Source organism: Fundulus heteroclitus, chromosome 18, assembly GCF_011125445.2.
Source record: "Fundulus heteroclitus isolate FHET01 chromosome 18, MU-UCD_Fhet_4.1, whole genome shotgun sequence".
NCBI lineage: Eukaryota > Metazoa > Chordata > Actinopteri > Cyprinodontiformes > Fundulidae > Fundulus > Fundulus heteroclitus.
In genome coordinates, this window is record NC_046378.1 from 6498753 (window position 1) to 6526037 (window position 27285).

The 27285-nt window shown below is 39.3% G+C and overlaps 1 protein-coding gene and 1 long non-coding RNA gene across 2 annotated transcripts; one reads left to right on the forward strand and one right to left on the reverse strand.

The window, feature by feature from the left end:
- Nucleotides 1-1111: 1111 nt before the first annotated feature.
- On the forward strand, nt 1112-8778 carry si:dkey-243k1.3 (endonuclease domain-containing 1 protein-like). The gene is made up of 6 exons (XM_036150344.1): nt 1112-1625; nt 1783-1900; nt 2000-2100; nt 2270-2384; nt 2808-2964; nt 7584-8778. The coding sequence occupies exons 2-6, from the start codon at nt 1823-1825 to the stop codon at nt 7973-7975; spliced, it is 843 nt and encodes a 280-aa protein (XP_036006237.1). The 5' UTR covers nt 1112-1625; nt 1783-1822; the 3' UTR covers nt 7976-8778.
- A 16061-nt stretch (nt 8779-24839) lies between these two features.
- Nucleotides 24840-25494, reverse strand: LOC118566810. Its single transcript, XR_004933306.1, has 3 exons — nt 25469-25494; nt 25310-25364; nt 24840-25014 (listed from the first exon to the last, which is right to left on the reverse strand). It is a non-coding gene; the product is annotated as an uncharacterized LOC118566810 (long non-coding RNA).
- Between the last annotated feature and the right edge of the window lie 1791 nt (nt 25495-27285).

Sequence of the window (27285 nt, forward strand, 5' to 3'; positions counted from 1 at the left end):
TCTCCGAGCTGAGGAGGATTTGGCCAGGCATCAAAAATATAGAAAGGTGTTAAAAATAAACCACTAAGCTCATTTTACAGCATTTACAACAAAGTCCCCCTTTTTGAACAAAGTTTAGGAGGCATGTTTTAATTTTTGACTAACTTTGGCACCGCCTTTTAAATCATCCGTGTTGACATGATAGTGCTCAGGTTGTGTGTCGCTTTTGTGTCTAATGCTGTGAACCACATGCCAAACGTTGTGGGAACAGCAACACATGAGCACATATGTCACTATTATCTAACCACAAGCTGCATGTGGAAGATTAGGAGGGAACCTGTCAACATAAAATGCTAAAAATAGTCTGGGAAAGGAGGTCCTGATATGGAATATCTACACTAAACCTGGCTGGATTTCATATTCCTGAAGAAATATTAACACTTTAATTAAATCTTTAAAACATTAGCTTCTCCTCTGACAAGCTGCCAAATGATGAAACTTTCCGAAAGACTTACAGCCACCGCTCATAATCAGTTTGTTTCCAGGTAATCAGTCAGTAGCTAAAATTAACCGTCATGTACTGGAAACAGGCTCCATGTTGCCAAACAGATGAAAAGAAATGAGTAGCATGTGTACAAATGTGGAAAAAGAGGTAAAAAATAAAAACAGAGATGATGGCGTCTCCTCAGATTTTCAGTGTGAGATGACACTGGAGCAATGAAGAAAGTAGATATATATTTTAGGACTTTTAAAAAAAATAGATTTTCAAAGTGGGAAAGCACGTTTGATTCAAAATACAGTTATTAATCTAAGACAAAAAAATTGTTGCTTCACTTTGAGTATTTAAAAACTGAGGTGTCATTTGTTTTAAGATGGAAATCCATTTGAACTTACGTAGCTTATCCAAAAATGTACAGAGAAACACATCAGATTGAAGCTCTATAGCTACCAACATGTTTTCATAAATAAGTGGTATTACAAAAGGAAAACCATGATTTAAAATTTTAAGGGAGAATTTAGGGAATCTATAATTTGTTAGAGTAAAAAAGCTTTTTCAACACTTGGTTAAATCCAACACTTTTTATATAAAAAGCATTTTGTTTAGATTGTAGTTTTCTAATGTTAAATACTTCAGTGAATATGTATTATGACTGTAAGGTCAGCCTTTGTATTCTATTATTGATATAAAAATAGCTGACTTTAAGAGTATATAAAATGAACAAAACATCAGTATTAATAGATATCATTTTGTACAATAATCAGCTAAACTAAATATGGAAGTTGGGAACTATAAAGCACATCTTTTGTTCTCTAAGAACAGCTGAAATAAAGGAGTTGGAAAGAAATTGGATAACTATCATCACATAACACATAAGTGCGCTGACACATGATGAACTTGCATATTTCACTGTGTGCTCACACCTTTTTGGTGCTAATTGTAGCAATTTTTCACACACTTCACTTGTTTTGCACTCCCACTATGTCTTCATCCTCACATCGCGCGTTAGTCAAATTCGGGTTCACCCCTAGATCAATATAACGTGAGATCAGATAAAAACAGGGGCCATTCAGGACAAAAGGTGGGGAAGAGAAGTCGTGTATAAAGGTGGCAGTTGTGGCAGAGGACAGGCTGCAGCAGCACACAGGTGAGTGGAAATATACTCATACAAACACACATGGCACGGACTAACTGCTCCTCCTCCCATGTGTGTCCGCTGTTGAAGTCAATCCGCAGATTTTCATCAGACACTCACCTGCTTGCTAAAACCTTCAGCATTTTGTGTTTTTTCTCCATCTTTACAGGCTTGCTCACAGTCCTGGACACATCACCTTTCTACTCAGAATGCAAACATTGGTGACTTTGTGCGCTCTTCTGTCTCTGCTGTTTTCTGCTCATGCAGACGTCGTGGAACGTTTTGAGGTTTGTTTCTTCTCCGGCTCCGTACAAGTCTTGCTCGTTACAAAAGTGCTTCTGGCTGTCAGTGTTCAGGAAGCTTCTGTTGTCTTGATCTTGGTGCAGGACGTGGCAGAATGCATGAAGTACTTTTATAAAGCAAAGGTGCCAGGATGGGGGGCTTCCACACCAGGCGCTGCCCGGCTGTGTCAACGCTTCGTCAACAGGTAGTTATACGTATAAAGGTCGACCTTGAGTACATGAAGCAATTCTTTGCTAAATTACATCAAGGTTAGGGTGCTCTCCACAATGACGTTCCAGTTGGGCAGCCTGCTGGTTTCTCCACTTGTGACGTTCAGTTTTTCTAATCACCGTTCATGATCTTTGGACTTTCAGGTTCCACTTCGCCACACTGTATGACACCAACCGTCGCATTGCTGTCTACTCTGCGTACCAGTTTGAGCCCAGCAGTGGAGGTGGCAGGGAGAAGAGGTGGTTTGTAGAGCCTCAGGTGACACACAGCTTTACACTGTTTCATATTGTCAGAATTACTGAGCAGATGTATGAGGCGTCCCTCCAAAATGCTGGACATCTTTCTTATAGTTATGTAAGTTAGTCCAGTCCCCGTTTTCATTCAGTCATGAGCGAAGCATGCTGAAAAGTAGACGTTTTCTGGCCCTAGCTAAAACGTCAGCATTATTGAACACATTAAAAACCCAGCTTGTTTAGCTTATTTGATGAACCCCAGGCAGCATTTACACTTTAATAGAGCTTCTTTGTGTAAACGACACTTTACCTTTACAATGTCATCCTTTGAACAAACAGTTTTGCTTGGGGGGGGGGGGGGGGGGGGGGGTGGAGTGGTCTTGAAGGGATCCACTGTGTGATTCCTTATGATTCCTTTTGTGTCTCTACATGCTGTGATGTGCTTTAGCTGGTGAATGAGTCCTGGCAAGCCGAGATGAAGGACGGATACTGGCTGGGTAAGGACTACCCAGGGGTCTACCTGGGTGAGAAACAAGCTCTCAACGACGACTACAAATACTCTGGCTTTGACCGAGGTCACCTTAACCCTAACGGACACCATCCAGGTAGGAAGAGTCAAATGCTGGTGTTCTATCATTGAGGCTCAGTAGGTGGTGCTATGGCACTAGAAATAGAAGACCTTTTAACACTTTCAGTCCAAAGCATAATTCTCTTCCCTTGCTGCACACAGGTACAGGTCCTTTAAATTGGCTGTGGGTCTCAACCATTTACAAAACTGGATTAAAATACCAAGTTCTTGTAATGTAAAGATATTAGACCATGAAAAATAATTTAGGTAACAACACTGTGAGACGTATCTTGTACAGACCAACAGATAATCATAGATTTATCAGTTGTGTTTGAGGGGGTGATTCAATAACCTGATGGCATTAGTGTGCACATCCTTTAACTAAAAGTTTAGCACATTTTGAAACAAAACATTGTGTGATCCTTGGTAGCAATCTGCTATTGTCTCATATTATGCAATGTAAGATGCATATCATGTATTTGCCCACTGAACAACATTTTTCCTTAATCTGGGAAATTGTGCTCCTGTTAACAGCCCTCTTGAGTTCAGCCTACAGATTTTCTGTTGGATTTAGCGTTGACTGCTGGTAAAGCCATTCCGAACTTTCATTTTCTTCTGATCAAGGGATTCTTTTGTTGATCTTGAGGTTTACTTGAACTCACTGTGATGCTAAAAAATGAAATCCCTGTTCATCTGAATATTTCTTAGTAAAAACTGCGGACAGATTCGCTGTAATTGAATTAGTTGTGCACCTGTTACGACAGGTTCGTTTTCGTTTTATTCCTTGTTTTTTTCTCAAAACAAATTTTCAGTTTTAGTTAAATTGTAAAGGGTGTGAGTAGGATTATTGGTGAAAAAATTTTTTGAAATGATTCTTCATGCACTAAATCTTTGAGTTTAGATAGCCTGGCTTTTGACAGTCTTGTTAATCCTTACTTTGGTATCATTTTCCTTTTAATTGAGGTTGGACTTATAGCTAAGGATTGCTGTGTTTAATTCTGTGTCCAATGTCAAGAAATGTGTCTTTAAACAATAAAGATTATAAAGTGGCTACACAAACAGCCAAAAGTTGCCAATAAGAGATATTATATCTGGACCATGACCTTTGGAATCACTGACATAATGGCCACAATGGAAATGTTCCTGTTTTCATTATCAGAAACCAAAATAGATTTAATACTACATTTAAATTACAGCTGTCTTAGTAGAATAACTTTTTTGTTTGTAGTTTAGGAAAATCTTGGGTTGAGTTAAGCAGAACTGGTTGAAACTGTTTTGTTGTTTCAGCTACATTTTCATAAAGACAAAGGAATGCTATAAATATTTCAAAGTGTTAGTAGTCAGACTGCTTCTACTTTCCCGCGTCTCTGCCTTGCTGGCGCTGCCAGGGTTTCCAGTTTCAATCCCAAACACACCATAGAACCCGCTTACTCAAAAACATACCAGCCCAAATTGCAACTTACAACATAAGTTGAAAATCTATCAGACACAGCCGTGAAATATTTTTAGGTTGTTCCCTTGAATTCTTAACCCCATTTTGGGCGTTTACGACTGACCACTTGAAAAAACAATGACATGACTCTTAATCATTGATGATGTCAGGTTTCGACAGAGTCATGTGTTGACTCTGTCAAAATACATGAACTAATAAAATGAGTGGGGCTGCACAGTACAGCCTTGCAGCAAGAAGGTCTTGGGTTCGACTCCAACCCTGAGTCTTTCTGCACTGAGGTTTTGGCTTCCTCCCAGAGTCCAAAAACATTTGGCCTCTCTAAATTCTCCTTAGGTGTGAGTGTGTGCGAGAAGTTTGTCTGTGTGTCTCTATGTTGCCCAGCGATAGACTGGCTACCTGTCCAGGGTGTACCCCGCCTATCGCCCACTGACAGCTGGAGATAGGCACCAGCACCACTCACAAGCGTGCATAGATAATAGATAGATGGATGGAAAAAAAGAAGTGCAAGGAGACTGCATTTTATCAAAGTAGAAGTTGTTACTTTTCTGCCACACAATGACAACCACTTTGATGCAATTCCCCCATTAATTATTTCTAAAAACCCGCCAAATGTTGTAAACAAACAAACAAAACAAAAAAAGCAGCATGCCCAAAGTTATCTTTTTTCCAGCCCAACGTGTTTAAAAGAAGCCCAACGAGAAGGAAAGCTGCCCAATCTGACAATGCAGCGACCTCTTGTGGTCTAAATGCAGAAATGTTTGTGCTTGTGTAAACCCCCTCTCCATGGTTTCCATAGTTTTTAAGGACTAAAGCATGAGTCATCCATTTTATTACCTCTTGACAACTTGCAAAGCTTTGAGAAAAGGCACCCTAATAAATATGAGGATCTAGAACACAGCAAACACACCATCAGCCTTGAAGATATGCAAACTATTCCACATGAAAAATTTAAGTTTTTTCGCCAGAAAAACAAGTCCCCAGCAGCTGACCACTCAGAGAGCGGGATTTGAATCACCCCACCACGTGAAAAATTAGGACACCCAATGACAGCCGTTATTTGTTTCCGACATTCATGGTCATATGGACATGTACCATCAATTTTAACAATGCTGAATAATTCAAGGATTATTGATGAAAGCTAAAGAAAAGGCCTTTTTAATGTTTTCTTTAAAATTAAATAAAGAAACGCTTAAAATGGCTAAAATCAAACAGAGGTGTATCACATCAGGTGCACACAAAGAAAATATAGTTAATTAGTTCTTAAAGAGAGAAAACAGTCTACAAGTGGAGAATATTCAAAACAACTGCCAACATGCAACGGGGCAATAACCGAAAACCTACCAATGGCCCCAAGGACTGGTCAAAAATGAAGGAATGCAATTATTGGGCAGAGTTAAAGCCCAGATCTTACGGAGATGCTGTTGGGCGAATCAAAACAGTATGCACATGCAAGAAATCAAATGTTACAGCTGAAAGTGAGGAGGGAGGCAAACTTTCTTCTAAAGAGTGGAATCGAAAGCTGGTCGAGGGCTACAAGAAATGTCTTCTTGTAGCCGTCAACGAGCTTTCGTTGACGGCTACAAGAAGTTGACCTTTAGTTACCTTTAGTTACTTCAACTAAAGGTGATCAGGACAAGCTATTAGGGGATAGGGTGTCCTAACTTCTGCAGCTAAACACCTATTACATATTAATAGGTGGCAGGAAGTGTTGTAAACAGGTAACATGGAGAAGTCTGCTCTTTTCAGTTTGATAAATCTCACCCACTTTAGTTGCCTCGATGCATCCTTCTGTAAAGAGTACATTTCTAGTTTCATCATGGCTGCAAATCTAACAGGTACGTTGTTTTTTGGAGGCACTTTTTTAAACCACTAAAACAGTCCATGGTATAAAACAACACTTCATCTGACTATTTGGATCCAGATGACGCGTCATCATCCACGTACGGTACTCACTTTGAGAAGTGAGTATCGCTATAATAGTTTACCGGTTGTCAAAAATTGGGTTTGTGGGTATCACATATTATCTTTGAAAAAAAAAAAAAAACAGAAATACACATTTACATTCATTTATATTTCACACCTGATAATTATAGCTTAGGATACACTGCGTTAGATAGCACTGTCATTCTAAAAGACATTTAGTACATTACGACTGCTATAATCTAGACCAGGGGTTCCCAAACTTTTTTAGCCGCGCACCCCCTTCAGTGTCCCGACCGGCTTGGCGCACCCCCCCCCAAAAAAGAAAATATTCTGTTGCAGTTACATCAATTCAACCATCATAACAAACGTTGTGGGAATAATATTAGAACATAATTTAAATTAAACTGCAATAAAGTTGCAACATCCACAACAGAATCCTGAGGATTTTGCAGGTGCATCAGTGGCTCAGCCTGGAGCGAGAGAAAGAAAGAGACGCTCAGTTCGGCCACACCTCCACAAACTGAAATGTCTCTGAAGCAAGGGTTTAAAATGATGATCTACCTGTGTGTGTTCTCTTTGGGGTTTTTTTGTGCACCAGCTTCTTAATCTGAGTCTGACTCACAATTTATGTTGCAGAATACAAACACGAAGAACTGTGATTTGTGTCCGATGAAGAGAGAGAGAGAGAGAGAGAGAGAGAGAGAGAGAGAGAGAGAGAGAGAGAGAGAGAGAGAGAGAGAGAGAAGAACAGTGTAACAATAACAGAGCGCTTCATAAATATGTTATTAATCAGAGAAATAAAAACTTTTACAGCGGCTACATTCAGCAGGTAAACACGCCCAGGGCAACACACCACAGCTCCCCTCAGCCCCACCGCCGGTTTGTCCCTGTCTGAATATGCGCTAAAACCGCATCTGTAAAATGAACTGCGTCTGTCTGAATCTCAATGAAACATATTGCAGCTCTGTGCGTGACCACAGAAATTATGTCTACCACTAGGCATATCTTATCTGCCCTCAGCAAACAACAGCTATGCGGATTTAAAATAAATTGCAAGACACATCCACATCAGCGGCCTGCTTTACTGTCTCATTTTTACTCATCTGAATAGTACTATTGTTCTCCCTGCTAAACATGGCAAAACAATGAATGAGCAACTACATGCTAATTACCCAGCATATTCATCAGGTTTTAATGCAACATTTGGAATTTGATTTCTTTGGTTTCTGTGAATACTGTTAGAATTACGTGTCACTTAGACAAATTTCTGTCTCTTCCAGTGCCCAGTCGTAATGCCACTTTCACCCTGACCAATGTGGTTCCCCAGAACCCCAAAATGAATCAAGATGCCTGGAGGATCCATGAGTCTGAGCTCACCTCTCTTTTCCTGGAAAAGTGTTCAAAGGCCTACGTTCTTGTTGGGGCCATCCCCTCCGCAGACAATTGGATTATCAAAAACAACGTGAAGCGCGTCAACATCCCAGACTACGTGTGGAACGCCTACTGCTGTGTGGACAACAACGACAGGCCCGTGCAGAGTGGCGCTGGTACAGCAAGAAACACAGAGGAGAACTATGTTGTGAAGCGGTCACTGGATGAACTGGGTGCATTTCTGCAGCAGTTTTCCAATGAACCAGTAGGAGAGCTGTTCTACAACCACTGTCGCGCATAAATTATTGGCAGGAAAATGACTTAAATTTTGTTTTTTTAATATTTTAGATTCAAAATTACATTTAAACGTCCAGTTTGCCCATCCATCTTCTGCAGCGGCCTTATTGTGTTCATTTAGTTGGGCTGGCCCTTTCTAGGCCTTGTCAGTGGGTGCAAGGCAGAGTCACCAGGCCATTGGGCAAACAAGCTTTCCCTCACAAAATAACATTTAAAGACATTTCAAAATGACACTGGAACAGATCCAAAATTGGGTATCATATCTTGGTTAGCAGTAACCCAACAAGTTAGCAAAGACCATTCAGCATATTTAAAGGGTGCTACAATTTAATTAATAGCTGTTATCCTTTACCGGCTGCATTTTTTTAACAGTTATACCCAAAAAAAGAACTATTAGTGTTTTTTTTTTTTTTGCTGTCACACAGATGCTAAATTAAGTAATGATTGTTAATTTAACTATAACACACACAATGTATATTTAGACAGCAATTGAGAGCTTCAGATACATTCCTGGGTATGTATGGAACATGCATCTACAGCTGCGGATGGCATTAGAAGTCAAAGCGGTGTGAGGTGAATTCACGGCAACAGTCTAAAAGGAGTCTAAAACTAACAAAACAAAAAACATTTGCTTATTAAGAATCCGTATTAATAAAAAGATGTTTCAGAGGACCATCATGACTGTTTATTTGTGTCCTTCTTGTCACTTGCACAAGCAGACACCAGCGACCTGAAATGGGTTTTATACTGGTGACATTATCTGAAAGGTTTGGACACCATAAAGCAAATTCTGAAAAAGAAAGAAATATTGATACATTTTAGAGGTACACAGTCAAAAATCCTCTACTGATTTCCTCTGACACGCTTTAATGTCATGTAGCACAAGAGCAATAGAGACCCAGGTCTACTACAAAAAACGGCACCCAAGTTGCAGGCAGAACAAAGATGTCCATGAAACAGTCCGGCACAGCATAGTTGGGTCTGAAACAACGGCTGACAAAGTGGATGTTGAATTTCATAACCAGTTTTATGAGGTTTTAGCCAGACAAAAAAATGCAGAAAAATAATGAATTTTAATACAGTACAAATAAATAATAAAAAAAAAAAACTACAGGGAGGCATGAAACTATGAGTTCCTTATTCCTAAGGGTGGAACCTTTGAAATGTTAACAAAAAACAGCAGGAAACCCATGAAATAGTTACAGAATGTAAAACTGTATACTTGTCTAAGATAGCAATAACATATTGTGAATTCGATCATGCATTAATAATTTGAGATGGAGCTCTTAGTCATCAGTATGTGGTCTTCCTTGCCTTATCCCAGTTTGACTCAAAACCATTCTGCCTTTGTCATCCCATGTGACAGTTTCTTAAACAATCTTAAAAAGCTTCTTTAAACAATTATAAATCTCTCAGTTGAATCCGTCCAGTGCTCTAAGACCTAATTCATGTTTTCCTTCATTTGAATTATAGCCATGATCTGCTGTTTGGTCAGATTTGAAAACATAAGAAACTGCATGAATAGTTTCCCAAAACCTGTTGCCATTTCCCTGGAATTCATAATGTTGAACTTTTGATCTTCTATCAGTCTTTAATTTCTTCACCCAACTTCCTTAAATGTGTGACTTTCTTAGGAACTTTGAAAACTTTGTTACTCAGTCATAAAAGTAAGAAGTAAGAAAGACATGCAAATACACAGTTGTGGCGGAAAGTTCAGATCCATTCAGAAGGCACGAATTTCACATCAATCTTGGACTTTATTTCCAACCTGAAAAATTAGCAGCTTGAATAAATCTACTCCACGGAAAAAGGTGATAATTTTAAAAACTAATTGTTTGCATGCATTTTAATTTATTGGAGGGTTATTAAAATGATTAATTTAGCTACACAGAGTAAAAAAGACTGCTTCTAAATTCAAGAATGCACAGTTTCTATTGCATCTTCCCGGAAGGTGGAGTTTCACAGCTTTAACCCTTCCGATGTCATAAAGGTATGAAAGCATCAGTCAAACAGGAGAGCGTCTTTGTCCTATTCCGGGAAGATGCAATAGAAACTGTGCATTCTTGTGCACCTGGGTCTCCCTCACTCCACCTGCAAGTGGATTATGAGCTTCTTGACCAACCGACAGCACAGAGTTAGGGTGGGGAAACATTTATCCACTGCCCTCAGCCTTAGCACTGGCTCTCCACAGGGCTGTGTGCTCAGTCCCCTGCTCTATTGTTTATATACACATGACTGCACCTCTACCCACCACAGCAACACCATCATCAAGTTTGCTGATGACACCACAATGGTGGGGCTTATCTCAGGAGGCGACGAGTCGGCCTACAGGAGTGAGGTGGAGCGGCTGCTGGTGTGGTGCAGGGAGAACAATCTGCTCCTCAACAACTCAAAGACAAAAGAACTCATAATAGATTACAGGAGGAAAAAAACGGACATTACACCACTAACCATTGGGGGAAAATGTGTGGAGAGGGTAGCTGACTTCCGTTTCCTGGGGGTCCACATTGAGCAGGGCCTCACATGGAACATCAACACCATGGAGCTGACAAAAAAGGCCCAGCAAAGACTGTACTTCCTGAGGGTTCTCAGGAAGAATAACATCCAAGAGAAACTGCTGATGTCCTTCTACAAGTGCTGCATAGAGAGCATATTGACTTATTGTATCTGCGCATGGCATAACAGCAGCACTGCGGCTCAAAAGAAAGCTCTACAAAGGATTGTGAATACAGCCCAAAAAATCATTGGCTGCCCTCTCCCCTCATTGGAGGACTTGCAAAGCGAGCACTGTCTAAAAAAGGCACAACCCATCACAAAGGACACTTCTCATCCTGGACATTTTCTGTTTAGACTGTTGCCTTCAGGCAGACAATACAGAGCAATCAGAACAAGAACCAACCGTTTTGGAGACAGTTTTTACCCAACAGCAATAACAAAACTAAATGCAACCAAAAATAACCATTAATTATCATGGATGATGTGTGTGAGAATGTGCTATTTTTAATTTTTTAGTTGTTTTTATCAGTTATTTGTTATTTATTTCTTATATTGTGTGTAAATTGAGGGACAGAGATTTATTTATTATCGTTTTTTTTAAAACATATGCACGGATCGATGGCACTTTTTAAATTTCGTTGTTCTTGTGACAATGACAATAAAGTTTTCATTCATATTCTGCAGATCCACAGACAGGCTTCAGCCATTATGACCGAGCAGAGCCAGGGATGGACTGGCAGTTCAGTGCTATCGGCCTGCCTCGTTCATTACCCGGACAGGGAAACAGTAAGGAACACAGTTAATGTCTGAGCCTCCATGGAGGTAACTTGAGAGTGAGAGCCTGGTCCGTGTACGTACGCACAGCAACAGGTGGAAACTGCATGACCAGGTGCGTTTTAGGGTCCTAAAACATTAACAGCTTTAGCACAAGTCCAAAAGAGTATAATTCTTAAGTAATTTAAAATTAAAATGATACAGGGTATGATTAAAGAAGTTGAGTAGGTCCTGTGGCCAGGCCCTTCTTTTTTGAAACATTTTGCCTCTTCTCCCAGAGACTTCTTCAGTGTGTAGAGTTGGCAGGTAAACGCAGTATTGCCTTTGCGTAATGGATCAACAAGTTTAACTGTGACAACCCAAACTGGTTGCTCACATGCAAAATAGGACCATCAGCCTACCAACCAATTATTAGTGCTCTGACAGCCACTTAATGTTCCCAGGGGGCTGCGTCTCGCTCGCAATAACAGCATTGTAAGAGGGGGACAATTGGACCCGGAGTACTCTACTTCTGTTTTATGACCGGCTTCCTTTCCTCCTCTCTCAAACCAGCGTTCCTCCTTATCCAGGATGAGAACATCTTCATATTGGCCTGCAGAGAGTAAGTGTAAACCACTGAATCGTGGCCTAAAGATGTTGCTCGGAGCTTTGCCATAATGTGCTTTGGGTTTTGAAAGCCACTGGGATGTCATGTTTAAAAAAATAAATTTCCGCAGAGTAGGGGATGACTCCTAGCCTGTGTCTGCCGTCCTCCTTTTCAACTGGAGTCTTGTTTGGGTTTCTTGCCCAGTTGGGGTAACCGTATTGCTCTAGGAGCTATCATGTGTGTAATTTGTCCTTCTTCCTGGCTCCTGAGTATGGCTGGACGATACAGAAAAAAAAGCATGTTGATAAAATACAAATCATATTGATATATATTGATAATTATCAAACAATTTAAAAAGTACATTTTAAGTGCACATTTTATGCTGTTGCCAAATTACCTATTTTTACATAAAGAACACTGAATTCAAACACAACCTTTATTCAACCAAATCTTTACCAAAACTCCAACTCTTAAAAAAAGTGTAATAACTGTAGTATTAACCTACATGATAGGCTAGAATGCAAAAGGAAGGAAATCTATTCAATTGAACTTTTTATTGATCCCCAATTTAATTGAACCACACGTCTATCGATCGATATCTATATTGTTATTGAATTATCGTTCAGCCCCACGCCTGAGTTTGTGGGGACGGTGTCTCCTCTGTGATGACTGATGCCTAACTTGTGCTCCAGTGGGTAATGGGAGTCAAACCACAAGTTTTACGGTACCCATCCGCACTGGTCTGTGTGGGTGGGTTTGCGGTACATATGCATTTCTGAATGTCCTCCATCCAAGACAGAGACCCCACAGTCCAGGAAAGCTAGCCTGCCGTTTTTGACATCCTCTCATGTGAACTTTATATATTTATTCACAGAGTTGATCTAATAAGAGAAATTTTGGAGTTCCAGAGATTTAATTTTAACCAAGTGGCTTTGTGGTATCCCTGAAAAGGATGCCAAAGCTCCCATTTTTACATCCTCCATGTACAGGTTTGCAAAAATAGGAGAAGCCAGGGATTCCATAGCACATCCATGTTTCTACCTATAATATTGTCCCCCATATGTGAAGCAGGTTGACTGCAGGCACAGTTTCAGGAGCTGACACAGTTGCTCTTTGACAAGAGTGGTTCCGCTGCTCAGGGTGGTGTCTGATTTTAATCTTACACAGACCTGGGGTCCGTTCTTCGTACGTTGCTTAAAACATCCAAGATCAAATGAGACATCCAAGATGATTTCATCCGGCTAATCATGATCCGGCTAATTGGGTTCTTCGAACACACCTGTTGTTTATGATTAGTATGGCTGGATTGAGTTATCGGAGATAACTGCGCGTCCATGCGTTTGTTTAAAAGGGGAAATGTATCTATAGTAGAAACAATGATCAGCAACGCTGCTATTGGCTGTTCAGCATGGCCAAAGAACGCCCACAGTTTTTCTCCCAAACAGAACAAGAGCTTTTAATCGAAGGTTATGCCAAATTTGAGTTATTAATTACAACGACAGGGAACACCTCAAAGTCTGTTAAAGCCAGGAGAGAGGGCTGGCAAAAAGCAGCAGACAAATTAAATGTGTAAGTGCTGTCCATGTTAGATGTTTCTATCACTTTCTACAGTATGTACTTTTGCATTTTAATAATTTCATATTTACTTTGTTCTTATGTCAGAGCCTCCACGGGACCCAATAGAGCATGGGGAAACAAGTGAAGTACAAGAATATTCTACTAAATGGTTGTCAAGACTCAGTCAGCAGGGCTGTGTAGCTTGCTACCCGTTCTGCTTCCCTTTTTTACGGTGGCCCTGAGGTGCAAAGGGCTACAACTTTAAGGAAAGCACCCCAACATTATACAAGCGCTACAACAATAAGGAAAGCGCTACAACAATAAGGAAAGCACTCCAACATTAACAAAAATATTACAACATTAACGAAAGCACTTCAACATTAATGAAAGCACTCCAACAATAACGAAAGCACTCCAACAATAACGATAGCACTCCAACAATAACGAAAGCGCTGCAACAATAACGAAAGCACTCCAACAATAACGAAAGCGCTGCAACATTTAGGAAAGCGCTGCAACATTAACAAACCGGAAGAGGTACGTCTCAGTGGGAGACCTAAGAAATCGCTGATTGGACTACAGCTCGTTTTTACTTTTGAACCGAAAGTTATTCTGGCTTTACTGTGTTTTTTAAAACCATGAATGTTCTCGGTGATCCAAACCGTAAGATGCAGTCTAAAACGCCACTTAGTCTGTTTATAAGTTTCGCTTTTATTAATTATGCTTTTTTTTTTTTTTAACTACGTGCGCTGTGTTTCTGTACCTCAACGCTCTGGTCTGCTCCTCTCCCCTCGGACCCAGGGGCTTTTATCAGCGGCAGCCTTATCACTACGTTTAATGTCTTTCCACTCCTACCAAAATGTCCTAATTAAAATCAATAGGAGAGTCCGTAGCTGTGTTTCATGCTATTTTCTTTTTAACGACACAGAACCAGTGGCGCTTCGGTGGGCGTGCTGCCTCGGCTTGAATTCAGGTGCGCAAAATTACGTTACATATAATTTAGGTGTGCACTTTTAAGGGTCATTTCAAGAAGCTTGTAACATCAGGAGCTTCAGTTCAGACCCAATATTCATTCTCTTCCCTCTAAAGGAGCCCTATACAGTCTTTATTTATGCATTTCCCCCACTGGTATCCCTCGCGCGCAGCGCACCAGGGTAAAATAGAGCAGCTGCAAATCATGCGTAAAGACAACCCCCCCCCCCCCCCCCCCCCCTTAAAGCATACAGGGCTGCGTCGTTCACGCTGCGTCTTTACACGTAGTTAAAAAAAGCATAATTAATGTAGTGATATGGCACTGTTGGGCTTCCGTAGCCGTATTGGGACTGACGCATATACGCTGTAGATCCTGTTGTTATTCGGCACCCTGCTTAATAAAGCTGAGTTCGACAAGCTGCACAAGTTGCCTCGAGAAGTTCTTCATATCGGATAGCCGTGAGAGACATAAGGATATACCCTTCTGTCACTTTTTAATTGACGGGTGATTAATGACCCTAATCATTTCCGGTCTCCCTTGATTTCCGGTCCCCCCTCCCCATTTCCGGCCTCCCCCCATTTCCGGCCCCCTCCCCCACTCCTGGAATCCGCTCCCTCCCCCATTTCCGGTCCCCTCCCCCACTCTAGGAATTCAAAACTGACACAGATTCAACAAATAGGATCTTCTCACCAACATGGCAATCAAAGACGGGGGTTACCGCGCAAGTCTGAGACAAGCTCAATATAAAACAACTCCGGTTATTTTTCTGCTTAACGCATGGCGTGACAAGATGATAGCAGACCGGATGTCAACGCTGTTCTGCAACTGTTGCAACTGGAGAGATGTTTTGGGTGATCAAGAAAGTGGTAGCTTTTTAGACCCGCCCTCCTCACAGCACCCGATACCGCCCCCCTTCAACGTTAACCACACCCCTTCTCAGTATAAAAAAACAACCAGGCAGACCTATCGGGACCTCTATGCAACTTCACTGACCAGACTTTTAGCATCTGAAACCATGAACAACTACACGGTTGAAAGAACTACAGCTTCAACATCACCGCAGCATGGCTCCCTGGACAGCGACAAATTCTTTCCGGGACCGTACCACCCTCCTTCACCCTCGCCAACCCCTGAATCCTCTTCCGAACTCGACAGCGAGAGTCTCCTCACATCGCTGCAGAGGCGTATCGACGACTGGGCCAATGCCCCCGGAGGCGTACAGGTACGGCCCGAGTACTTTGCTTTACGGGATGAGAATTCCACGCTTCCAACCACACTTCCAGCCAGGCTTCCAGCCATGCCGTCTCTGTTAGAGACCCAGGAGGAAGATTCACAAGTGCTAAATCTTCCACCCTCCCCGGACTGTTCTCAGTCTGAGTACTCACAGCTCCAGGACTCGCAACTTCCCTCCGGTCAAGGATATCCAGCCTCCCCAGACCCTTCTCAACCCGAGGATACGCAGCTTCCATCCGGGGAACCAGAGACTGTCACCGGGGCGGATGAATACGATGGATGGATCCGCTTTGGCTTCATCAAAGCGGTGAAAACTGTGGTGCACCATCTTTTGAGCGCCGCCATCGAAAAGTACATGCGTGATAAATGTTACGGCTGCATTTATGACCGTCCTAGTCAGAGAGACCATGAATGTTTGGAGCAGCTTGAGGACCGGTTCTTTGAAAGCAATTACTATCGTGTAATGCGAGTGCTTTATAACGAGCGTTTCATCGACGCCGTTCAACAGTTTTTAGCCGCTCGCAACATCCATCAAGACAGTAGTGCAGTCAACGCCGTCGCACAGGCATATCTGTACGAATTGACAATGGTCAAACGGGTGCATGACCCCATCAACGAGGTGTATAATCAGCTGGTTCAAGAAAACTATAAATTAAAAGATTAACTTGAAACCATCACGCAGTACTGGAGGGGTTGTTGAAACCAATGCATGTTTTCTCATATCTTTCTGTAATATATATTAGAGTAGTGTTTTTTACAATTAGCTTGTGATATATTAAATGATTGTTGTTTACAATGAGTTTGTGATATAATAAACAGATGTAATTTCTTTCCTCACTCCTTATGCTAATAAAAAATATATAAAACCCAACCGCATTCCTTCTACACTTTTCTTTCAACTAGAAAAAAAAATCTGTTACAGCCATGGCGTGGGAAGTAAAATGGCACCACTCGTCATTCTTGTAAATGTAACAGTGTTTTGAAACTCCAAATGGCTAGGAGCACCATGTATTTGTTATATGTTAAGCAGCAAACTTGCAGGCTTTACCCTGTCTTTTTGAGTTACCACCCTTAGATTGGTGGTGTCTAAACTTTTTCACCCCACCAGTCAAAACGATCAAGTGGAAATTACTCACGGGCTGGTGAACAAGAAAACTAAGTTGTATGTAATCTGTGTCCATCTACCTCTAGTTTTGAGTTTCGAACTAAATATGTGCCATTCTTGAATTGAGGTTGAAGAGAAATTCTTTTTAAATGGCCCCTGGAAATAGTTTAGGCACTCCTGCCTTGGCCCGTTGCCTACTAGGTAATCCCGTGGAGGCTGTGTGGACAACATCCGCAGGTATTATTATTATTATAACAACACATGGCAAGGCAAGGCAAATTTATTTGTATAGCACAATTCAGTACAAAGACAATGCAAAGTGCTTTACATGATTAAAATATAGCAAAAATAAAACAGAATAAAAGCAAGTAGGAATAAAATGTAGATAGAAAATATAACAAAAAAGTGGTGATTCAGTTAACTAGAACAGTTGAAGGCAATCCTAAACAAATGTGTTTTTAATGTTGATTTCAAAAGTCTTCCTGTTGCAAAACATTAACGTTGTTAATTATGAATATAGGCTAAATATATTTTCCTTTCATTACTTGAAGTCTGAAAACACTACATATCTTTTTTTTTTTAATACCGACTACTTGTCATTTTTATGCAAATATGATAATTTTGTTAGTAGTTCATAAGATAAAACCAATCAAGCAAATACTTCTAAGTAGTGTATAAACATGTTGAAGAACTTTTGCAACGGTATATTTCTTTTCTAAAATGAAAATTGGTAGAAACTGTCATGGTTTACGTTTTTTGGTCCGGCTTTTTTCCTGTTTTTTTTTTTTTTTTAGTTCCTCCTCTCACTCAGCTCAGCCTCCAAATTTGTGCGGGTAATTATATTTCTGATTTATTTTTAGTTGAAAACGGCACCTGACATAGGAAAATCACTTTTTGCAGATGACGTGGCAATTTGGAAAAGAGGAAGGAATATGTTGTAAAGAAAGTTCAGGATGCTATTGATTGTAGTAGAAGATTGGTCTTTGAAATGGGGATTTAAGTTATCTGTTGAGAAATCTCAATGTTTTTCACGAGAAAGAAAGTCAAATTTGTCTGAAATTGTATAAACAAAGATTAGAAAGGGTAAACGTTTTTAAATTCTTGGGGTTTGATAGTTACGTGGAAACTATTGAATACTAAGAAAGTATTGAATATTATGAGGTGTTTAACAGGAAGTGTATGGGGAGCTGATCGTATGGCGTTGAAAAATGTATATATTGCATTAGTTAGATCAGTTCTAGATTACGTTTGTATTGTTTTTCATTCAGCCGCTAGTTCATCTTTATAAAGGTTGGACATTATTCAGGCTCAAGCGATGAGCATAAGTTGTGGAGCAGTAAAATCGAGGTTGGAGAAATGCCATTAAGTCTTTAAGTTGAGTTGGCAAATTATTGGGCTCATTTACAAAGTCAAAAAGAAACACATGTAACAAAAAGAATACTAATTGAAAGTTGGGAAAGTAGTAAAATTAAAAAGGAGGTATTTAGTAAGGGAATTATTCAGATAATTGAGGAGTTAGGAATCGATAATTGGGGCGTTAGTCTACCTTAATGCCGGCTATACCATCATGGTTACTACCTCAACCTAGCGTTAATCTTTCTTTATTAAAAAAGATTAGTTTAAGCAATAACGTGTTAAGTATACAAGCTTATGTGAACACTTTGATACATGAGAGATATGGGTATTATGTACATGTATTCACGGATGGGTAAAAAAATCCAGAGAATGGAAAAACAAGCTGTGCTTTTGACATTCCTGAATTAAAAGTTAAGGTGTAAACTGATAATAATAAACTGATTATTTGTCGGTTTATGCAGCATATTATTGGAATCAGCATTCCAGAAACTGTGGAACATGTGCTGTTTGAGTGCATTAAATACTCAAATCAAAGAATGGATCTAAGGACTGGAACAAGAAGGAATCAAACAACTGAACATTACAAATATCTTCTCAAATAAATACGGAAAGATGGTGCTTAAGATCATGTCATCTTATCTACAACAAACTGGACTAAAACTAACGATTTAAGGAAAAGTAACTAAAGATCAAGTAGGCGGTGATAATGCACTATTTGATTGCAAGACACCAGTAAAAAAAAGAAGAAGCTCACCCTCCACTCCCTCAGCAATCTGTCACACCTGTTGGGCACTAATTAGTCAGAACTCTGAGTAAAAGTATAGGTACCTCTCCAAAATATGACTTTGGTAAAAGTCCAAGTCACTGACTGAAATGTTACTTGAGTAAAAGTATCTGAAATGTCTTGTACTTACGTATGAATATTACTGTAAAATAGATGTACTCAAGTAATGTAATAAAAAGTAAAACAAAGGAAATGCAGTTTGAATGACATTTTTAGACTTTAGTAAACTTTAAAAGTCAAATTCACTTGAAATAATATAAACAGCCAAGTGCAGGAGAAATTAGACAGAAAACTGTCTGAACTTTCTTCAAGTAAGGTCAGTGCTATATACTTTAAAATTGTACACAACCAAGTGCAGGTAAAATTTAGACCAGGGGGTGTATACTAAGAACACGGTTAATTGATAAACCAGTTCCAGCCAACCTACAGGAAGTGGTAAACCTGCTAATAGATACACCTGCAGGTTATCATTGAGTTAAGAAAACTCTCTGCTATTAGATGCTTTACCTATACCACAAAGTTAATTTAACCTGCTTTACCACTGAACCAGCTTCTTATCCTGTTGGTGGTGATGAACAAGCCCAGGCACGTCCCGACTTTGTCGCAGTCAATCAATAGGTGGGGTCAAAACACTTGCGAGTCTGCCTGTGATTCCGAACGGGAATCACCGGCGAGTCTCTCTTAAACCAAACATTGAAAATGTATTGGAGTAAAAGTATGCAATTAAGTTCAGAAATATAGTGAAGTAAAAGTTATAAAAAAAAATGATACCCGAAAAAAGTATAAAGTTCTCCAAAGTATACTTAAGTACGGTAGTGAAGTATTTTTATTTCGTTACTATACAACACTGGTTAAAATTGTAATTCTAATCTTGTTTTGGACACTGTTGTCGATGCTGAATTCCAGGGGTAGAGAGACACTAGAAGTTCATAAATTTAAAATCATGGCTAGTGCTGATAAATACTTATGAGTCAAGTCACTTATAAAAAGTAGAGATTTAGAACGTTGTATATATTTAAAAGCATTAATAACTGAATTTGCATTGCCAAAGGGATCAGAAAGAAAAAGTCTGAAATAAGATAGTAACCTATGTATCAATGAGACACATTGTACTCCCTGGGAGACATTTTGCTTGGTATTTTGGTTATTTCTTTGTTAAAGTTTTAATTTGCTTTAATTTTTTGCATTCCCAGTGATTAACTACATTCAAGGTAGTTCTGAAAAATAAATTTAAAGAAGGAGATGTTTCTCCGAGTGATAGCCCGTCAGTTTACGCTGACGACCATGTCCTGGTAAGGGAATGCCCCTCTCTTTCCGATTTCAATTGAACAATAAGCTTTGTGTTGACTAGAATTTAGCCATTTCTTTTTATCTTGAAATATCAGGCCCTGAATACAAATGCAGTCCACACTTTTAAGATTTGCATTTGAAAACCACTTTTTAAACCACAGATTCTTTTCTATCCACATTACAATTATGCATTACTTTGTACGAGTCAATGTCATAAAATACCAATGAAATACACAGACATTTGTAATCATAATTTGACAAAATGCAAAACAGTTCAAGTAGTACAAATGCCTTTGCATCTATTGTACATTTCTATTTATATATGGTTCTTGCTTATCCAAATTGCCTTTGCCTCTTATACCTTTCAATTTGTAAATTCTTTTTGAGACAATCGCAAAATAAAAATTCAGAGGTGATTTTTCAGGGTTATCTGCCTTTAGAAATAACACTGTAAAAGATATGAGATGGCAGAGTAAGCTTATCCTTCATTTGCACATGAGTGCTTGTGGCCTTAGTAATACCAGACCTATGCTACCTTCCATCTTTACTCAGAAGTCAAATGTCTGATTTTTACAGATAGAGGAGAGGAGTCAACTGGGGTAATTTAAATGTCTGATCCAGACGCCTTTAAGGGGCCTTTATTTGGAGGTTCCCCGGGCACATCCTACACTGCAAATCCGACCTTTATGACATATTATATATTGAAAGAGTCTTTAGTCCCATTTAAAGTGTGACACTGGCCAGATCAGACTAACACTGAAAATACTGGTGGGCTGGAAAACTAACACTGCATCCTGTATGCACCATGCCCACTGTGAAACATGGTGGTGGCAGCTTTTCCATATAGTTTTTTTCTGCCTTTCTCTGTCTTGAATCCCAACGATCTCAATCTGTTGCAATGCAACACAAACTCGGAATAATGAGTGTGTAAACATCTGCCATTTCTTCCTCTGCAAATAGGTGTTCTTGCCTATTCCTATACAGCTTTGATTCGTTTTGTATTGTTCACACTACTTCTACGTTTGCTCGCTGTATTGCCAAAGCAAATTCCTCGTAAAATAGGAATTGGCAACAAATCTCACTCAGACTCTGCTCTGTGACACAGATGACCGGCATTAGTTCAAAGTTAGTTTTTTAATCATTTCAGATGAAGCTCAGGTGTTCAGATGTTGTCACCCACACCAACCTGCACAGCAGCACATGCTCAACACATATTGTGCTCTTTACATATAAATGTTTGCAAGGTAAAATACTTGATGATGATAATTGGTCATTCAAACTTGCTTAAAATAAGAGTTATGGTATTGTAAAATGCAATATATACAATAATTTCCTATTTGCCCACGCTTCTCTGTGCATTTATTCAGTCAAGTTGTGTCCAGTTAAGTTGGCTTTGAATGTAGAGTTTATCATCTGTGTTAAAGTTGTTGTTTCATACATCTAGCTTTAAATTTCAGTGATTCTTACTTGGAAGGTGGTTTCATTATTTCTTTCTTTTTTTCCAACTGTAACTAAAAAGAGTGAAATACTTACATTACTTTATACAAAAACACAAAATGTGTTTCCGTTGCTGCTTGTTGTGAATTCAGATTTGAGGTCTTGCTTTTGTGTACGACTAGAGAAGGCTTTGGCTTTCTATCCGGGGTCATATTTAGTTGGGGGGAGCTTAGGTCAAATCAACAGGTTTGAAAGTGGCTTTTTCTTGTTGAATGATGGCAGTAATTGTCCAAACTTCTTCTTTTACTCGACAAAACTGCTGACAAACACAAAATTGTTGGATTTTGTTGTAAAATCAAAGGTAGCCGCAGAACACCAGACTCTCTAACAGCTAAACCAGTGTTGTAAAACCCCTAAAGCTACATCTCCGCTGCAGGATCTGGGGCTAAATGGCTAAAAGTGGGTAGAAACGGACCCCTGGTAGGAAGGCAGAGTTTTAAGGATGAACCCTGAACTAAAGGTGGAGTTTTGTGGAGGATGGAAGTTTCTCTTAGTTTTCATCTAGTTTACAAACGCAACTAGACCCAGCAACCCTCTGTGAATGCCGCTGTTTTATAGAGTTTGCATTCAACCGCTTTGATAAAATCTACAAATTATTGGCGTAAATGTTTAATCAAATGAAGCTTGAACGTCCACTTTGAGCTTCACCACAGATATGCCAACGGTAGCAATCTTCTGACTTTTTAAGAGATTTTCACCTGTAAAGTTAGCATATTTTCAGCGTTTATGCTCTGAAGTACGGATGAAAGGGATCACAATCCCCCAGGACTGTTGATTATTCACCGTCTTTACAGAGCAGCGCCGGATTGAGGAAAAATCAGTGCAGTTCACGCTTAACGACAACAAATGAATAGGCCTATGTTCATGTAGGGCTTCAGCCAGATTGATAGTGTTAGTAAAATTGTATCGTATGTCGATTTATGGAAAAATATCAAATTAAAACCTGAGTCTTTGTTTTTTCCTTCTAAAGTTGTATTTTGTAGTTGTAAGAACCCAACATACAATACGAGTGTGGATAGTAACTTTAGCCTCCCTGTACTTGCTGCTGAGCGACAAATAATTTTGCTAATTTTACTAGTAAAGTGAGGACTTGACTGTAAAATGAGGCACTCACTTTTTTCTGGGCTATGGGCTAAGGTGTCAAATAGGTCAGGGTGTGTGTGTCACTTTACAGCATATATGCTATAAAAACCCACCGGTTATTACTCCTTTAGGGTAATCTTGCAGAAAAATATTTTATTGCTTATCAGACTTTGAATCTACTCCGGGTTCCTCCCACAGTCCAAAAACATGACTGTTAGGTTAATTGGCCTCTCTAAATTCTCCTTGTGCGTGAATGGTTGTTTGTCCTGTCTGTCTCTGTGTTGCCCTGCGACAGACTGCCGACCTGTCCAGGGTGTACCCTGCCTCTCGCCCAGTGAACGCTGGAGATAGGCACCAGCAACCCCATGAGGGATTAAGCGGGTCAGAAAATGGATGGACTTTGAATCTGTGTTGGGTAAAGAGGATGGATAGTATGAAGTTTATAAGGGGTCTAATTTCAGTGGTGAAAAACCTGCTGAGTTGTTTACGAGCCCCGTTTACGAATGTCACCCAAGTTATTATTTTATAGCATTAACAGTTTGTGTTTGGAGGACCTAGTTGCAAGAGACTATGTGCTGAAATTATAAAGGATTGTTCATTTGAAACTGAAATCAGAATGGAGTCAAAAGAATATCTGGTATAGTCAGATTTAACAACAGTGACAAAAAAAAATTTGTGCAGTGTTTCTTATCATATAGCCTTTACTTTGTGACATTTTACATAAAAATGTAATTAATACATTATAAAACTTTCAATTAAATTACTCAAATAACTTTTCAGACTACACTGAAATCATTTTTATATAGTTTCATCATTAATGTATTTAAAATTGAAGTCTTTCACACTGTAAGAACGTTAGCTGATATTTAACTAATACATGCATACGGCAGTTACGTGTATTAAAAGTACACCAGGAACAAAGTGATGGTGTGCCTATAATACATTTTAATTAAACAGCGAAAGCCCTGTTTTCACAGGGCATCAATTAATTTGGACAAACTCAAATAACACATGATGTACTTTATTCATCCGAGAATTGGGGAATTATTGAGCAGTAGCGGCATAAAATATAGAAATCAAGCTAAACATGAGACCCAAAAATAAAAATATGAAGTGGAAGAGTATCATCTAAAAATGTCTATACATTCTTACATCTTATAGTTAAATCCATTTTGCTCTTAGCAGCCCCGTATTACTGACCTACTCAGTTAATGCTTTTAGCTAAGAAAAGACCTTGACGATTCTGATCCAAAGATAAATTGAACGTCTGTAAGAGACTATGGGTTTACCAAAATATATAAATAAAAGGTGAGATATTAAAAAAAAAAACTTTTGAGGTGTAATAGTGTGTGACTTATATTATCAGAAGAATAATAAGAAAGAACATTTTAGCTGCTCCTTTGAAGAAATATTTCATTTAAGATACAAAATTAGAGATTAGTGAGAAAAACTGATTTATTGGTTATACTCACTTTGGAATCCTGAGAAAAAGCATTCAATGTTTAGAAACCTAGTAGGAAAAAGGTTAAATTAGTCAAGATCTGATGAATTAGAACCATATTGTTACAATTTACTTTTGTTTATTTTTATTTAAACACAATGAATTTTAACGCGCTATCTTAGTGAAGCTGACTGTTTACTTTAAGGATGGTAATAGTGGACTTTCTATGTTTTATTCAGTAAACCAGATTTAGAAACCAATCTCTGAAACAGAAATGCCGAAATCCTTGGCTCCAAAAAAAAAAACAAAGAAACAAAACGATACACAGGTAGATTTAATTTACTAATAAATAAGATAGTATTCAAAACCTCTGGAAGTTTTTCACATTTTGTCATGTTACAACCACAACCTTTAATGCATTGTTTGACCCCAAACCCTGCTTTCATCTATATAACCTTTTTCTCTCAGTTTAGTTCTTTTTTTTAACCCATGTGAGGCAGAACTGAAAAGTGCTTTACAAATAAAGTTTATTTGGCTGATACTGCAGGCCAGTGACTAACTTGTAATAACAGAAACCCACTTCAAAAAGAGCCACCCTTTTAATGTATAGTTTATTGAGAAATAGGATATTTGTGCAAATTTGAATGAAGAACAAGAAACAGCAGTAAGCACCATAAAGTTAGCTACAATCATTTTTCATTTTTACAATGGTTAATTTTATACTGATTGTGAGCCTTGAAATGATCTAAAAAGGGGAGACAAACATTTCACACATAAATGTCTTTGTCCTTTTCACAGTGTGCTGAAGAGGGATACTTTTCCTTATTGCACATCTCTTTGTAGCCTTCTGTCTGGGTTAGACCGCTTGCTGTTTTTTGGGGCAAAAACACAAGAATAAAACCATGATTTAAGAAAACGCATTACTCCAATAAACATTAGTAAATATTTTACCGTCGATTAGGTTGTAGAGGAGGTAGTAATCATGGGAAGGGTTCCATTCTTGGATTTTGTGGTAGAAATGCCCTTTTAAAACACACAGTATGCACATTTTAAAAAAAAATGTTTTAAAAAGTTTCAATGTAGAAAAGCAAACCAATCTTAATTTTGCAAAAAGGTTTTTGCTGCCGTCGGGCCAAAGAAAAAGCAGATTTCTGTAACTTTACCCGGACTGAGGGAGGTGTGCTTCACTTCAAGTTCTTCTGAGGACGCCTTCGTTATCTAAGGAACCAAACAAGGAACCCCACAGGAAGAACACACAAACCATTTATTTTTCATAAGCTATTCATTACAAGGAATATAGTGCTAGCTCAGTGTTTCCTCACCTTTTAGAACGTTCCCATCAAAAAAAACCTAAAAGGATAAAAATAAAATGGTTAAAACAACGTATTAGTATCTTTAAATCCTTTAGATACTTTATCTTTATGAAAGCAAATTCTACCGTAGTTCAACGGTGTTAAAAGTACATTTTCTTGCTCCACACCTGTGAGGTCTGAAAAATAATTAAACATATATTGGAATACAACCGGAAAGCGTAAGGGGGGATTCCCCAAGTGACATTACTACGGTATCACATGATCAGTAGCGTCATAGAGAGGATTCCCCCACCGTATATTCAACATATAACCTAAAAATCATTAGAATATATTCATTAGAACTTACCAAAGAAGCGTATGCCATGTTGTGGGTTGGAGCTTGCGTTCTGACCCTCGGGATGGATCTGAGCGTTAGTGAGGACCGAAGCTGAAGAGGTTTCTGGCATGATGCCGAGTGATGATTACCTTGCACCGAATGAGCATTTTTATACATTTCTGGTACTGAGAGGATGCGTTTACCGAGAGAGTTGTGACTTCCAGCGGTATACTAAGTTTTACCGAGGCCGGATACCCCGACCTGCGCGGAGCAGTGTCTTATTGAGATAAGTTGAAACGCTTCCTGTTCTGCTGACTAACTAACAATGGCCTGGTGTGGGAGACACTGAGCGGCGATGGTCACTGGTTTATTGAGATAACAGGGAGGTTTCCTGTTCGGCTCCCTAGCTGACCAGGAAGTGTAGTGTCCATCCACTGATCTGCGCTGACCAGAGACTCTGTTGATAAAGATAACAGAGAGGCTCGGTGTTTTTGTTTATTACCTAACAATGAAAGGATGTCATGCTCGTTGAAAGGACGGTTTTGCTGTTAGATGTATGAAATGATAAGATAACGCCCTGCACGAATTTGCTGACTGCAAATGCCGGATCGATATTGCACACGTCTTTGACACAGCTCCTCCCCTCCTCTACAGATCTCGTGAAACTTGGGTCGTGATCAGTAAGAGAGTGAGCAGATGCACTATGAAGACGCTTTTTGTCGTGCTTCCAAACTGAATTAATCTTTATATCAGGATTAAAGATTAAGGATTCTCTATTTCAACGCAATCACAACGGTGCGGGACGGAGGTTTTTTCACGTAGGATCGGTATTCGGCAAAGCTTACGTAGAGTGTGGCTGGTCTGCTTCTGAGCGTTAGATTGAGTGCGTATAAGATACATTAATTGCATGTGTACAACCGAAATAGATATAATTAAATAATCACGAAAGTAATGTGAATTGTATTATAATTAATATCTTCATTTAATATGGGTGGTATGCTGCTGCTAAGCATCAGATTGAGTGTGTATAAAAATTAAATAACTGAATGTGGATAAAAATTAAATCATTGGATGTGTATAAGATAAATTAAATAACTGGATGTGGATAAACTGAATTAAGTAGTTGGATGTGTATTAAAGGAATCATTAGACATACTTAAATAATCATGATAATAAAGTTAATAACTATATTAATAATAATAATATCATATTAATGATAATATAATATGGGTAAGGCAGGAAATCAAGGAGGGGCCGGAAATCAAGAGGGGCCAGAAATCGAGGGAGGCCGGAAATCAAGGGAGGCCGGAAATGATTAGGGTCATTAATCACCTGTCAATTAAAAAGTGACAGAAGGGTATATCCTTATGTCTCTGCCGTGCATAACATGGTGTCAGAAGTGGCCGACAGGACGCCTGCTGAGTAAGTTATGGCAAAGTTCGGACCGCCAGAACCCTTTGACTTCTCCCGCCCGGAGGACTGGCCGATGTGGCGCCGTCGCTTCGACCGC

What these genes read in the sequence shown, in the direction of transcription:
- si:dkey-243k1.3 (XM_036150344.1), top strand. Translation starts at nt 1,823, where the DNA reads ATGCAAACATTGGTGACTTTGTGCGCTCTTCTGTCTCTGCTGTTTTCT. An exon ending in GGTGGTTTGTAGAGCCTCAG is followed by an intron (nt 2,385 to 2,807) that starts GTGACACACAGC and finishes GATGTGCTTTAG; the next exon opens with CTGGTGAATGAGTCCTGGCA. An exon ending in CCCTAACGGACACCATCCAG is followed by an intron (nt 2,965 to 7,583) that starts GTAGGAAGAGTC and finishes TGTCTCTTCCAG; the next exon opens with TGCCCAGTCGTAATGCCACT.